This window comes from Poecilia formosa, unplaced genomic scaffold, assembly GCF_000485575.1.
Source record: "Poecilia formosa unplaced genomic scaffold, Poecilia_formosa-5.1.2 Scaffold279, whole genome shotgun sequence".
NCBI classification, from domain to species: domain Eukaryota; kingdom Metazoa; phylum Chordata; class Actinopteri; order Cyprinodontiformes; family Poeciliidae; genus Poecilia; species Poecilia formosa.
In genome coordinates, this window is record NW_006800218.1 from 779,051 (window position 1) to 795,153 (window position 16,103).

Below are 16,103 nucleotides of genomic sequence, written 5' to 3' on the forward strand. Positions count from 1 at the left end.
TCTCAAGTCTTTAGTCCACAACTGAGATAAAACTTTTCTTATTAAATCCATAACATCGTCGGCCTCTGACCCTGCATGACTGTAGTCAGGAATCCAGACCCGTACCCTGCAAAAACAATAAATCTGACACATTCTTCTATCCAAGTACCGTTCAAATAAGACAAAAATTAACTTACAAGTTACTTTTCAGCAAGATATGAGCTTATTTTAAGTCAATAATTGACTAGTATTCATAAAAAGTACTAGTTTCATTGGTAGATAATTTCACTTACAAGACATTTTTCACATGTTATTAGTGAAATAATCTGCCAATGAAACTAACTTATTCATCAAAATTAAGGATTTATTGAGTCAAAACAATCTCTTATCTTGCTGAAACATTAACTTGTAAGTTAGTTTTGTCTTATTTCTAGAAACTAGAACAAAAATACTTGGTAATATTTCGTGTTTTTGTAGTGTACTGTTTCACTTTAGCAATCTTTTAATATCTATTTAGGAGTTATCTTTAATATTTAAATCAGTATCTAAAAATGTAACAAAAGATTGTTGCATATTATTTTGAAAATTGCTAAAAGGTAATCTTTACCTTAACAGTAATAGTGGGCATTTCTGTTCCAAAAAGAAAAAAAAAGAAGAAATTAAAGAATTTTTTCTTTAGATTTTTTATTATTATTTATAATGGCTAGGCTAACTCCTGATTATCCCTGCCTTCCTTCATATTTTCCATTCCTTTATATTGTGCACTAAGTTTAAATGGTTTTCTCCTCACTATGAGCTGGATAAGGTTGAATAATATTGAGAAACTATTATCAAAATTCACATTATAGCCTCTGTTTTCAATCTTAATAGCAAAGATGATCAAATATGAGACATAAATTACCACAAAAAAATAATAAAAAAAAAAAAATAAAAAAACAGGATGGAAGTGCTTCTATTTTGACAATTTTAGCTGGAAGGATCTTTGTAAAGTCGCAGCTAGCTTAGCAGCGAGAGAAATGTGAGGGGTAAATTATGTTTATTATGATTTCTAAATGATCCAAAGCCATTTAACACAGCATTCATTTGGAGAGACATTAATGTAGCCATTATTATGAAGCTACAGCGAACATGAATATGTTTGTTATGAGGCATTAACATCCCATAATCCACCAGCGTCACCGGCTCTGAAATCAAGCTCATCCTTTCACAATAAAACAGCTGCAGTCTGTCATTCACATACCGACTTCCCTTCACTTTTCATTACANGTATATTAGGTAATATACATTCCTGTGTAGGGATGCTTAATCCACACAAACAGTTACAATGTCTGTGACTGTACAGTACAGGTGAGCAGCACCTGATGGCAAACAAACAGAGCTTCTCACTGCAAGGCAACAGAGCTAACACGTTAGTCACCTTTTAACCCAGGTTCTAAAAAAAGAACTGGAAAATAAAGAAACACAATTAAGACAATAACAATAGTCACATCAAACTAGCTCATTTCTTTATTAGTTCTAGAGGAGGAAAGTTATTTCAGATCAATGTTTTCTAGTTAATTAGTTTATTAAGAAGAAACATTTCTATCTTCTCTATTGTGTTAAAAAAAAGTCGCTTACAAAATTAATTTGTCATGTTATAATCAATACAATTCCTGAAAATTTCAAATAATCTTCGCTGCAGCAACTCCAAAGATTCTTCTAAAAACAGTAAGAGGACTTTCAGTCACTCCTAATTTCTTTACACTTTCTTCAAATGAGAAAGGGTAAAGTAACACTACTTTACTAATGGTAAAGTAGTGTTTACCATTAGTTCATCCTGGTACCATAAAAAAACAATAAGGTGGACAAACAACTTCAGCCGCAGGTGAATGGCATCTTTAGCAGAGATCAGACAATATTCAGAAATCAAATTAAATTCAAGGTCAAATAACTCTTGCAGGAGATAACTGTCATACATGAATGAAATGCTAGTTTAGTTTATCTTGTCAGTGTACACATTCTTACTTTTTTATTAGTAAGAATAAAGCAACCATATTCGGTCACAGCTCTGCCACAAGATTGTTCTGGGTTGGAAACTGAAAGGTTTTGGAATAGGCAGCAGCTGTTTGGGAATCATCTTTTTGTTGGCTCTGATGTTAAATTTCCTGTCTGTCGTCCTTGGTAATTTTTCACAGCTTTAACTAAAGAAATACTAATGAACTGTCTTAATGACAGGCGGCTGATAATATGCCTGTTTAAAAATGAGGATGTTGATATTAAAAACAAAACACATTTATGTTACACTTTCTTCCAAATATCCCCTTTAGAAGTTACACCCCACATCTGTCTCATTTTTTTATCAGGTGGATTAACTATAGATTTTTTTGGTGACCAACTTCTTCCAATTGAATAATTACTATTGTAATTCTGAAAAAAAATATTTGTATAATATTGTATAATCTCCTGAGGATTCTCCGCACATTTTACTGTCCTTGTTAATTTGTGTCCTCACTAGTATTTAAAATTTTTACTTCTGAGGAATTAACCTTATGACTCAAAAGAGCATGTCATCAGACAGAAAATAAAGAGCTACCTGCTAGCTTGCCAATTAGCCGTGTATTAAAGTTTTCAAACTGCTCTTTCCTGTATCTGCATTTCTAGAAAAACAAAACAAAACAAAAAACACTTCTAACATGTTAAGTAAATTTTGGTTTCTTACTGTGTTGGACATGACAATCAGTACAGCACTGAATTATATTTTAGTAAATAAAACAAAGATACTTACATGTGTGCTGCTATAAGTTAGCAAGGATAGGCTAGCAGTGAAACTGTAAGACCCAGTTGGACTATTTAGAAAGATATCTTCTAACAAAGAATCAAATGGTAATGCATTTCAAATTAAGCTATTCGTGTTTTCTGTTAAGCAACTACCAAATTGGGATTTTATCCAATTTTAGTCAGAAAACAACATTAATGAAGGAAATACAAAAAACTTAATATTTTTTTATGAAAAAGTTAGACTCTTATGTCACAATTGATACTTTAACATCAGTGTTATTGTATGTAATTTTCCACTTTTATGTTTTGACTGCTATGGTTTACTCTGGTGTTGGCTAATAGGAAAGCCGAATATCTGGTTATATTAGTCTCACTGAAACTGGGTATTTTTACTGAGTCAGGACAGAAACTACGGTTCCTCTGCATGTACACACTTGCAGGTTGTTGGTTAATAAGAGTGGATATTCCTCTAAGTAATGACGGTAATATTTTGTATAAGGTTAGGTTTTTAACTTGAAAAACAAACATGTCCATTTGAAACAATCAAATCAAATGATGAGAAAAGGAAATAGTACAAAAGACACTCATGCAGAAGGTTGGTAATAAGACATCTTTATTAACCATTTGTAGAGACATGCTAGATCTCTGTACAGTGTGAATGAGAACCAGGTCAGCAGTAATCAGGTTTGATGCACTGATCTGTGATAGTACAATCACAAAAATCAGCAGGGAGACCATCCCGGCCCCTGCTCCAACACGCAAAGATCCCATTTACGTCCCTCAGTCCATCTCTGTGGAATGTTGAAATGGGCCGTCAACAAATAAAGGCGGACTCTGCCATATTCAGCGTTTAAATACAATTGAGTATCTCCAAAATTCAATCTGAAAAACAAATACTCTAGTTATTTGTTAAGAGTGCTTTTCTTACAAGGAACCACAAACATTTTGTTGCAAAATGGACCCACTGTTGAGGGAAGTTCAATGGCACTTTATTTTGGTGTGTTTGTATTCTGGTGAAAGTTTCCTGCGATATTTTAACCAGCTGTTTTACCATTTGGCTCATTATGTTGGTTAGAGTTTGTTTTAGAAGTGTGCTCCATATATAGGTGTGTGAAAACAATTCAAAACCAACGCTTCTACTCTAGGACACACTACTCCAAATTGTATGGAAATTAACAATGAACATTTCCTTTTAACGGTTTACATTTTCACTCTATATCTAAAACACATTCTGCAAAAGTGCTGTAAAGACTTCACATCAAAGACACATCAAATCAAAGTAGTGTTCTTAGCACTGGCTGACTTCACCACCAGAACGTTATGATAACTGGCCCCAAAGCCGAAAAAAAAAAGCCAAAAAGGCAAAAATTTCAATCAAGTTAAAACAAAACAAGAAAAAAAAAAAAAAAAACGAAAAAAGACATGAGACAACAGCTTCAACAACCAGAAAAAACTTCGAAGAAAGAAACGACACAACAAGAAGAAAAAAGCGCCCAACAACATAATAACCTGAAAGGTCTACATGTGCAAATTAGTCTTTAGTCGGTGAGGAAACAGAAGAAGAACGTTTTAAGGGTGTAGTTGATCCGTCTGCTCAAAGGGCACACGGCAGAGGGCTGGACTCTTCGCTGCTCGTTTACAGCGATCTGCATACACAGATCATCATTAAACACATAATTCTCCCACAGCAGCTGGACGGACACAGTCCGTGACGTACAGACCGAAGGTGTCCTTAAAGAGAGCCGGAATGTGGCGGGAGTGAAGTGACGTGACAGTGGCCCTCAGTGGAACTGCGTTCTAATGCCGTCCATACAGAAAGCACAAATTCACACACACGGCAAAAAATAGAAAATAAAAATGAAATCAAAAGGTCGTCAGAAGTCAAGTATAGAAACCCAGCTCTTAGAACGCTGTGCAATCAAGTCACTGGTGGAATATTACATTTTTCAAACTCGTGTACACAGGTAGACAGTACCTATGCTTTACAACTAGGCATGCATTACATACTCTGGACTTTACAGCTCGAATTGATCCGTAATGTCTGAAATACAAATGTGAGGATAACAGCAGGGCTACAGGCAGGAAGGCTGTGATTGGCTGTTCTGTAATTAGCTTTGAGATACTGAAGAATAGTCAATGATAAAGCTGAAAACGTTATTTGTTTTGCGATTGCCCACAATCGTCGTGGCACACAATACGGTGTGGTCTGTTCTTCAGGCTCTCAGACATGTTCTCGTTTTCCTAAAGCAGATAAAGAAAAAAGCTTCCAGAGGAATCCACCTTGTTATACAAAAATATGGAAAAAAAAAGAAACCTTTTACTTTTCCACATGGGAGAACTAAATCTATTCTCAGATTCGGGTTTTTTTGGGATGAAGTTTTACCAAGTCATACCACTTTTTTCTTTACTTTTTTGTGTGTGGCATTTTTGTTAAAGTAGACCCAATTTCACATATTGCTAGTTCCAACCGATCAGCGGTCGGATGAGGAAACCGGGATCTCAACGTGCAAAGTCAACAGCGGGGTTAACCAATGGGAAGCAAAGTAACAAAGCGTGTGACGTCGATGATGGAGATCCACGGAGGAACCATGAGCACTAACAGGAGCAGCCGCTTTCAGTGGTCTGGGGCTCCTGGGGTTTGTCCAACTTTATGTCGATCACTGAAAAATATTATTAAGGAAGCCAAGCAAGCAGGTTGACAGGACATTGTATAGATCATTAAAACTCAGATACGTTAAACAGAGAGACTTTTCAAGTATTTATAATTGCCTATCAGTGTTTCTGAAAACCAGAGCCAACAGTGCAGATAAACTGCAGGCCCTGAACGCCTCAGCGGTCCCACAGGTTGATCAACTCCATCTTGCAAAAGGAACATAAATCATCAAAATTATCAGAAGCACTTTAAGAAAATAATTTTGTATGTAATAAATATATATAGAAAGTGTTTTACTTTTTGAATTGAATAAAATAAATTCACTTTTTGGAAGATAGGCAGCTTAAAACAGAACACACAAAGACACTAGCTGCACTGCAAGTTTCCAACCACTAGATGGCGTTTTTTCCTAACATTCCAATAATTCACCAATGAGATTCTGAATGAATCTGAGCAGAGTCACAGCGGGTTTGGTGCCTGTCTGCAGCAATCACTAGCAGAGAGGTGGGTTACATCATGGAGGGTCATCAGTCCGTCACACAGGCAGACTGAAACAACAACCATGTGTGTGCGCACACACGCACAGAAACTGAAGGGGAAATTAGAGAGAGCAATAAAATGAACGATTCTGATTTTGAGCTGTGGGAGGAAGCTGGAGTACCAAGAGAGAACATGCCAACTCTATAAAGAAAGACCCCAGGTTGAGGTTTCAACCCTGGAACTTCTTTCTGCAAAGCAACAATATTACACTGCAAAAAACACAAAGTGTTAAGTATTTGGTTAGCGTTTCTAGAAAGAAGACAAAACTAACTCATAAGTAACTTTGCAGAAAGATACAGGAGCTTGATTTAAGTCAAAATTCCTTAACTGATGAAAACATACTGGTCCACCGGCAGATTATTTCACTTATAACAAGACATTTTCCCCATGGTGAAAGTGAAATCACCTGCCAGTGAAACCAGCATTTTGCAATCAGTATTAAAGAATCCTTGGCTTGTGAAACAAGCTCCGATGTTTCTCTGAAACATTATTTTTAGGTTAGTTTAGTCTTGTTTCCATTCTGTTAAGATATTTGCACAAGAAACTAGACTACAAATACTTGGTAGGATTTTTTTCAATTAAAACAGTCATGTTAAGTGAAAAAAATCTGCCAGTGGAATCAGTACTTTTCCATTAATATTAAGGAATTACTGACTTAAAACAATCTCCTATATCTTGCTGAAAAGTTACTTCCAAGTTGGTTTTGTCTTATTTCATGTTCACCAAGATATTTTCACTAAAAACTAGTAAGATTTTGTGTTTTTGCAGTGTATTAACCATCCCACACTTATAAACAGGGTTCTATTTTTATTCATTCCTCGCAACAGTTTTTTGGACAAAGAGAAAGCGTCCAAGTGATGCAGCCCCGTCCGTCTGCTGTATTATGATGGAGACATTAACTTTGAATGAATTCTGGCTTAAATCACTGTGGAACAATTGCCTAGCTAATGAGCCAAGGCTGCAAAAAATAAATAAAAAACACAGTGCTATTCCAACTTCATCTTAGAGACACAAAAGGCACATCCTGGCTAATCCAGACCTTCTAGTAAACATGAAGGTGCAGCAGTAGCAGCCTCTTCTTTATGGGGAAACAAACACGTTTGGCCTACATGTGTGCAAACTAGATCCAAACAAGTCCCAGCGTGGCTGTCAAGCAGCCCGGTACGAGGTGGAGCCTCGCCGTGCGGTCGCAGCTAGCGTCTCTGGGAGTGGTGTGGCTCGTTCCCGCTGTTTTACAGTGGAGCGCGTGGTGGTATGATGTCATTTGAAGGGCAGCGGTTTAACGCGGCGCGTGCCAGAGCGTTCCCGCGTGGACCGGCTCGCCCCAGCTGGAGGATGGGAGCGCGTGTGTCAGCTGCCAACATCACCAAACCAAATGAGCCTCGTCAGTCATGAATATTTTAGCGGTCGGCATAACTCAGTAATGGCTGTGGCTCCAGCTCAAGACGATTTGAAATTTCTCAAGAGTAGTTTTGTCGGCGCGGTTGTGTCAAGAGAGTGGAAGAGACACTCGAATGAGCCGGAAGCTAGTTTTTACATCATTAAAAACACAAAATAAAACGATACAAATTTGAATTTATACAAAATACACAGTGATGAATATGTTTATTATCCAGTAGCTATACCATCCTAATCTATTAAGGGAAGAGGGGAAGCTGCAACCTTACTGAAAAAATGAACAGGGCAGCTTCAAATTAAATGAAATGTGTACGTTTGTTTTGTTTTTTTGTTGTTGTTGTTTTTTGCTCCTCCTGCTTTAAGGCCGTCATTTGATTTCTTCCCTCTGTTTGCCTGAGTAAAGCTGCAGGTGTTTGCGGCATGCTGGAGTAGTCTGGTTCATAGTGAAATCCCAAATGGGATTTTCTTGTCAAATTAAAGCGCTTTCCCCAGATCAGAACCTGACGAAGAGTAATCAGCGTGACTGAAAGGCAAACTGAATGTAAATCATGCTGCTTTGCAGGGAAACAACAGGTACACGACATGACTTATTCTCCTTAATCTTGTTCCACAATTCTCATTATTATTATTATTATTGGGATTTTGTTGTTGTGATAAACTAACAAAAAGTAGAGCTTAATTGTTCAGAGGGACGTGAGTTACACATGAGCTTGGCTTGTGGCAAACTGCAAAAGAGATTTCTCACCAACTCCTTTCAACCAGAGATGCTCACAGATAATTTCTTCCAAGTCTCAAGTCTTTAGTCCACAACTGAGATAAAACTTTTCTTATTAAATCCATAACATCGTCGGCCTCTGACCCTGCATGACTGTAGTCAGGAATCCAGACCCGTACCCTGCAAAAACAATAAATCTGACACATTCTTCTATCCAAGTACCGTTCAAATAAGACAAAAATTAACTTACAAGTTACTTTTCAGCAAGATATGAGCTTATTTTAAGTCAATAATTGACTAGTATTCATAAAAAGTACTAGTTTCATTGGTAGATAATTTCACTTACAAGACATTTTTCACATGTTATTAGTGAAATAATCTGCCAATGAAACTAACTTATTCATCAAAATTAAAGATTTATTGAGTCAAAACAATCTCTTATCTTGCTGAAACATTAACTTGTAAGTTAGTTTTGTCTTATTTCTAGAAACTAGAACAAAAATACTTGGTAATATTTCGTGTTTTTGTAGTGTACTGTTTCACTTTAGCAATCTTTTAATATCTATTTAGGAGTTATCTTTAATATTTAAATCAGTATCTAAAGATGTAACGAAAGATTGTTGCATATTATTTTGAAAATTGCTAAAAGGTAATCTTTACCTTAACAGTAATAGTGGGCATTTCTGTTCCAAAAAGAAAAAAAAAAAGAAGAAATGAATTAAAAAATGTTATTTTTAGATTTTTTTTAAATTATTATTTAAAATGGCTAGGCTAACTCCTGTTTATCCCTGCCTTCCTTCATATTTTCCATTCCTTTATATTGTGCACTAAGTTTAAATGGTTTTCTCCTCACTATGAGCTGGATAAGGTTGAATAATATTGGGAAACTATTTTCAAAATTCACATTATAGCCTCTGTTTTCAATCTTAATAGCAAAGATGATCAAATATGAGACATAAATTACCACAAAAAAATAATAAAAAAAAAAAAATAAAAAAACAGGATGGAAGTGCTTCTATTTTGACAATTTTAGCTGGAAGTATCTTTGTAAAGTTGCAGCTAGCTTAGCAGCAAGAGAAATGTGAGGGGTAAATTATGTTTATTATGATTTCTAAATGATCCAAAGCCATTTAACACAGCATTCATTTGGAGAGACATTAATGTAGCCATTATTATGAAGCTACAGCAAACATGAACAGATTGTTATGAGGCATTAACATCCCATAATCCACCAGCGTCACCGGCTCTGAAATCAAGCTCATCCTTTCACAATAAAACAGCTGCAGTCTGTCATTCACATACCGACTTCCCTTCACTTTTCATTACATACAGTTTAAGACTTGAGTCTCAGACTGGGAGACCAAGTCTAGTCTAGTTTAAAATAGTGGCAGTCAAAGTTGCACATTTAAAAATAAGTTTTTAATTTGCCACAATACGGGCTTCCAAAAAAGTTTAAATTACTTAATTTTTCCAGAAAATACAGAATTTTAAAATAGTTAATATTAGAGACGCAGCAATCAGATATTACTGATTGCTACATCAGGACTGACACTGTTTGTGTCAGTCCTGATGTAGGGTAGAGGTGGCAGTGTGCCTGGTCCATAAAGGCAGATCTATTCAGTCTAACTCTATACTTTATGATCTGAGTGACGTCATACTTTATAATTTATTTTATATTATATCTAGAATTCCTAATTACATTTTAAAATCGGTTAGAACTGAGGAAAAATTTGATAATTGGTGAAAATTCCAAAGCCGTGCAAAATTAGCAATTGATCAGTGAATTTGGATTGGAGTTTGTGGTTGTGACTAAAATGTGGAAAAGTTCAAGCATTTTAAATGCACTGGACTCTGTTGGTGCAGTCAGTTCCTTTGTTTTTGTCAGTGTTTTCCTGGTAGCCCTGATGACCTCCGCACTGGTCTGGGTCAAGCGCCATGTTCAAACCCCGGAAGGATTAACGACACAACCATTAGGTAGGAAATTGTTTTCAGAAGCAGAGAGCGGAAACCAGAAACCTCCAGGCCTGCACATCATCATGACGCGCTCCCTTCCTACCTCCAGTTTAAATGCACCAATTACAGTTTCCTAAATGCTCCGTGTGCTAACTGGAGTCTGATTTGGACCCCTCCGCTGTCTGCTTCAAATCAAATCTCATCCTTTTGAATCTGGAGCCTCCCTGCCTCCGTGTGTGTTTGTGTTTGGTGCGTGGAAATGCTCCACTGAGCGACCGTGTCAGCAGAGACGCATCGCTGCTGAGGAACTGTCATCACCAGCCATCCATCACCGCTCCTCCACCTCTCACATTCTGCCACACCGGGAAAGAAGAAAACAACAATAAAAAAAAAAAAACTAAAGAAGAGGATGGAGAGTTATCTCCATCCTCTTCTTTAGTTTATTTAGTTTACTGGCTGCTACTAATGAAAAGGTGGATGGAAATCTCAGTGGATGGAAAAGTCTGGTAGGTTACCAAGTTTATTCCTGCAGGAGCAGAGTTCACAAATAAATTACAGGAATGCTGCAGCGGGATGTGCGGGAGCAAGCGTTCCCGTGCTGCGCTACGGTCTGCCTGATTTAGGCAGATAAATGCTGCCGCGTTCGTCGGGACAACAGGAGACCCCTTAAAAGTGAAGGAGTAATGACAGTGCAGCGTGCGCACGGCGCGACCGCAAGCAATTTTCTAGCTCATCTACAGTTTCCATAGAGATGCAACTCTGCGGTTGTGGAGTAGAGGAGGATGTGGAGGGCTGTTGCACCCAGGGGGAGGAACGGTCACAGAAACAAACGGTCGGCGCTCACAGACGGAACAAAGAGACAAAAACATACAGAATGATTGTTGATTTATTAATACTACGAAGTACTATATGAGACGGTGCCAGACTAATGGTACATTAATGTGGCTCTTGGGCAACACATATTTTTCTTGTAGTTTAACATCTTGTTTTGTTTGTTTATTTCTAGGCCTGTTGCAATAAGAAATAACTCAATGAATCGTATGATAAATTAAGCTCAATAATTTCCATTTTAATGATTTATTGTTTCTCTTTTCTCTCTTTCTACCAAAAACTGAATGATAAAACTCTTAAGTCTGGTGCTTTAGTTTCAACTAGCACTTTTTTTAAGGACGGTTTTGTTTACAGAGACTTAAGACAACAAAACATTAAAGTGTGACAAAAAAAGGCATAAACAGGATCAATCTGGAAGAAACCAAATCCAGTTTCACAAATACTCATTAAACCCTGGAGATTGATGCTGTGTTTCACACCTAATGCTTAGTTTGGAGATATTTATTAAAATGCAACACTGACTGTATTACTAAACCAAATAAACAGCATAAAAATCAGATGGAGTAGCAGAGCCTGGGGGTTCTCTTTTAGTTACTGATGGAAATTAAAGCAGAAAACATCTCAGCTGCTCCATTTATCTCCAATAACATGTTGAAAAATGTCTCTGTTTGGCATATATTATTCCACCAAGAGCATATTTTGCATATCACCTTCACTTATTCTTCCCTTCCAACCAGAGCTGGTTTAACCTTGGGCGCGTTCTGCCACTCCAACAGAACAGGGGCTTGTTCTGAGGCAGTCTCTGGTTTTAACGGACAGACATGGCCGCCTGACCCAAGACAAGCTGACGGTTACCAAGACGATTTTCCCTAACAACCTATTTAATTAGACAGGTAGCTGACGTTAAATAGATTGCAAATGTAATTCCGTCAGGTCGTTCACAGTGCCGTGCTGCAGCATTCAGACGTCAAAGTTTTTCCCCCGTACAAAAATACAAAGGAAAAACCCCATATTGGGATAACATGTGACAGACCAGCACAAATCAGGGGATAGTTGTGAGATAGAAGTGAAATGATTTGAGGGTTTAAAGCTAACAAAAATGAGAAAATGTTCTCAAATAACCTGAAATTAAATATACAAGAATCGATGCAAAACTGCATAAAATCATTGAATGCATTTTGCAATACTTTCTCCCACATATGTAATAAGTTTATTATATTTTGTGCCCATTATTACAAAATGCAGAGATAGATCTTTTTAAAGAAATGATGATGTAATAAACGTTCACAAAGTGCTTGTGTCCAATCATTAATCAATAATCATTATACTCCTAATAATAGTCATATGTTGTATGCTTTTAAATTGAAACTCTGGTCAACAAATTCCAAACTTTTGGTAACAGACTCTGTATGAACCTACAACACAAAACGTTTCAAAATGCCTTCAAGGATTTTAATACATTTTGTGTCATTATTACATAATGCAGCTTTAAAGACATTTTATCACATCTTAAAGTTTGATTTTATCACATTATTGCATATTGTGGTGTTATACAGCCTTAAATACAGTCAGTGATACAATGGCATGACTGATATCAAGGCATATTTACATGATGCACTGGCCTAGTCAAAGTCCAGACCGAAATGCATTTGAGACTCTTTGGCAAAACTTAACATTTGATGTCAACAATGCTCTTCTAGCATTCTGACTGAGCTTTGGCAATTTCCCAAAGAACAGGCAAAAATATAAAACAAAATATTCAAATTTTTATGTTAAAAATAACTTTTTTTTTCTCCATTTCACTTCATAGTTATATGCTGCTTCATGTTGGTCTATCACATAAAATACATTAGTGTTTGTAATGTGAGAAATTGTGGCAAAGATCAAGGGGCTATGAACACTAAAAAAAGTTTTCTGTTCACTGTTTGTAACTGTGCTATAACATTCATGTTTTTTTTTCAAAGGATACTTCCTTCTTTGCTGGTTTCCTGCATACTTTCCATCCCTGGGAGAGCAGCCGCCACGCGCCGGAACAGCTGGAAGACAGAAAAAACAAACAGAGACACTGTTGTTCCAGACATATTTACTTAGAATAAAAAAATAAAAAAAAAACATTTAGGATTTTTAATGTTCCATCTGGAAGAAAGGCTGTGTTTTTATGTTATGAGTCTGCCGGCACGGTGTCAGTCTGCTGCAAGATGACACAGCCAAACAAACAATGAGACACTGCAGCCTTTGGAGGCTGAACTGTGACCTTTGTTTCGGCTGCACAGAGTGACGGTCGGTGTTTTGGTGAAGAACGGCTTCCTCTGTCTGCAGGAGCTGCTGCAGGATGAGCGCGGCGCCTTCCATCAACACTGTCCACAGACTGACAACACAGCCCGCCTTACACTTGTTTGTTCTTTATCCTGCAGACAACAGCTGCTTTAAACCAAACAACAAAACAATCAGCTGTTTAGAAACAGACTTGAACCAGACGAGCCTTCTGCTTCTGTTTCTGTCTGGAATAAAGAAAACCTCAGCGTTAGGTAACAAATGCAGTTCAGTTAGCAGAAATGGGCTAAGAGGAGAGAACTGCGTTGTGATTGGTGGGCTGTCCGACCAAATCAGGGAGCAGCAAGCGCTCAAAGGGAGCAGGATGAAACTGGACGTTAAATGTCCAGTTACAAGGCACAGGAATGACTGACACTGCTGGAAGAGGAGTAGAAAAGAAATATCCTTACTGTCACACAAAAATATTAAAAATATGTTTAAAAATAAACTAAGAATAATATACTGCAGCGTAACAGTTAAATAACATAGCATACAAATTGAGTTATCAAAAATGGTGTACTGCAATCGAAGGTAATGTGCAACTGAGTAGAATATGTAGTACTAAATGTGTAAAACAAAAAACAAAACAAAAAAAAAACACAGAAAATTTACAATAAATGGACAATAAAACTGTGCTAACAACATAGATGCATAAATACCAGCAGAAATTATTCTTAGAAATGAGCAAAACTCTATGTGCAAATACCAGCAGGGACGGAAACACTTATTGAGTTCTGTTAGGTTATAGAGTCTAACAGCTGCTGGGAGGAAGGATCTACGGTAACGCTTCTTTGTGCACTTGGGATGTCCATTACTGAGGGTTAAATGAATTGTTCACATTAGAGGTTTCTGGGGGATGTGGTTTCAGAGTATTTAACCGTCCAGGAAGCACAGCGGTTCAAGAACATCTAAACAAATGAAAAAAAAAAAAAAAGGAATGAAAGCTAAAGGTGTCAAGTCAAATTTAAATCAACTCAGCCACTCCTTCAGTAATTTCTGATATTTGCTAAAGGATCAAAACACCACACTGAGTTTTCGTAAGGCCAGATTTTAGCCAGATTTTTGTTAAAATTGAAAAATTCTCATATTTTTGTTTACCACAAATTGAAGAAAGGTTTCACGAATCCCAAACTGTGATGTAGAGAATATATGAACAGTGGAAAAGAAAAATCAGTGTAAGGTTTGACTCGTCCATCTACAATTCAATCAAATTAAAAAACACCTCGTTGCCATGGCTGCCACATCATAGCTATCTAAAACTAAAAAAGGAGGAGTGAAAATCCCTGCAGCTGAACAGCAAAGAAAATCAGAGGGGGAAAAAAAACTCCGAAAAGGCAAAGACCTCTCAACCAAGAAGGTCTGGAAAAAGAAACCAGTACTAATATAACTACTCCACCATGAGGGAAGCATTTGTAATTATGTTGCAGTTTCCTGTAGAAAAGGTTCATTTCCACCGCAAGTTGTGGGGGAGGTAATTAGTTATACTGGTAACACTTTATTTGAAGGGGGATGAATAAGACTGACATGACACTGTCATAAACATGACATAACACCTGTCATGAACATGAATAAGCCTTCATGAATATTTATGACCGTTGTCATAAAGCGTCATTCGGTAAATTATGACACTTTTAATACAAAGTTGACATTATTCAAAATGTCTTTGTTATGACAACTTGACATTAACCAAGAAATCATTATTGATATAAATTTGTTATAAAAGTATTATTGATTGCACTTTAAAAATGAGGTAACTTTATGTTATTAAAGGTAAAGTTTAAACAGTAATGATTTCTTGGTTAATGTCAAGTTGTCATATCAAAGACATTTTGAATAATGTCAACTTTGTATTAAAAGTGTCATAATTTACCGAATGACGCTTTATGACAACAGTCATAAATATTCATGAAGACTTATTCATGTTCATGACATGTGATATGTCATCTTTATGACAGTGTCATGACAGTCTTATTCACCCCCCTTCAAATAAAGTGTTACCTTATACTTTCCCCAAATTTCCTCCTCCTTTTTTATGACGTAATGCATAAACTCCCACAACAACAGCTTACACGTTAGGTTTCATTTACTTATTAGGAGTCAAGGTTGAACAAGTCTGAAGTCTTAGCTACAGAGTCAGCTACTAGGTGACACAAACTTCATTTTGTTTAGGCGAGTTGTGGCCTTTTGCTGTGACTCAATCTTGTTAATATTTACACTGAAACAATATTATCATTCCAAAAACACTGTCATTGATTTAATCGGGGTGCACCGATTTCAGTTTTCTGGCCGATCGGCAATTACTCATCTTTAAGAAAAACCTGACTTCCTGATTCCGATTCTGGCCGATACCAATTATTTTTGGTCAGAAATGTAGTTAAATATAGCATATAAGTCGGTGAGTTGGCAACAGTGGGGTGACGATTGACATTTTAATAGAGTAAATAATTGATTGACCATGATGTCCTGAGAAAGATTAGCGCTATGTAAGCATATTCCAGGTTTTATTTGTTGGAAAATTCTCACCTGTTTGACGTTGTAGCCCGTCTTGGCGCTGGTCTCAATGAACATGACGCTCAGCTCTTTAGCCCTCTGCTCGCCTTCCTCGATTGTAATTTGCCTGCAAATAAAAAGGGATCATCAGCATCAGCATCTGAATCAAGACACAAAACGGTGGTTGTTACGCTCACATAAACAACAAGCCAAAAGAAGCTGTACGAGGAGACGAAAGCTCATTGTCATTTTAGGCAGGGAGGGAAACAACAGGTGTGTTTGGGTAACTGGGCGAGAGTGATTAATTACACTGTGTGAAGAGTTAATGATGGCAAATTTGAATCATGTTCAAATGAATGGGGCAGAGACTGCTTGGTTCTCGCCGACACAGAGACATCATCAGGTTTCCTGTGAGCACAGACGGAGACCTCTGGCCGAGAAAGCAGCAGATCCAGAGATCTGCTGCTTAGTAGG

At 37.0% G+C, this 16,103-nt stretch overlaps 1 protein-coding gene across 2 annotated transcripts in view; it reads right to left on the minus strand.

Annotated features, from left to right (window-relative positions):
* Positions 1-5,139: 5,139 nt before the first annotated feature.
* Positions 5,140-16,103, minus strand: part of rab6ba (RAB6B, member RAS oncogene family a) — a 53,394-nt gene continuing 42,430 nt past the window's right edge. For both annotated transcript variants that reach the window (XM_007571383.2, XM_007571384.2), the window contains exons 6-8: positions 15,663-15,756; positions 12,796-12,862; positions 5,140-5,396 (exon numbers count right to left, since the gene is read on the minus strand). In XM_007571383.2, the coding sequence (XP_007571445.1) occupies positions 5,332-5,396; positions 12,796-12,862; positions 15,663-15,756 (226 nt within the window). In that variant the 3' untranslated portion in view covers positions 5,140-5,331. The remainder of the gene's footprint in view (positions 5,397-12,795; positions 12,863-15,662; positions 15,757-16,103) is intronic.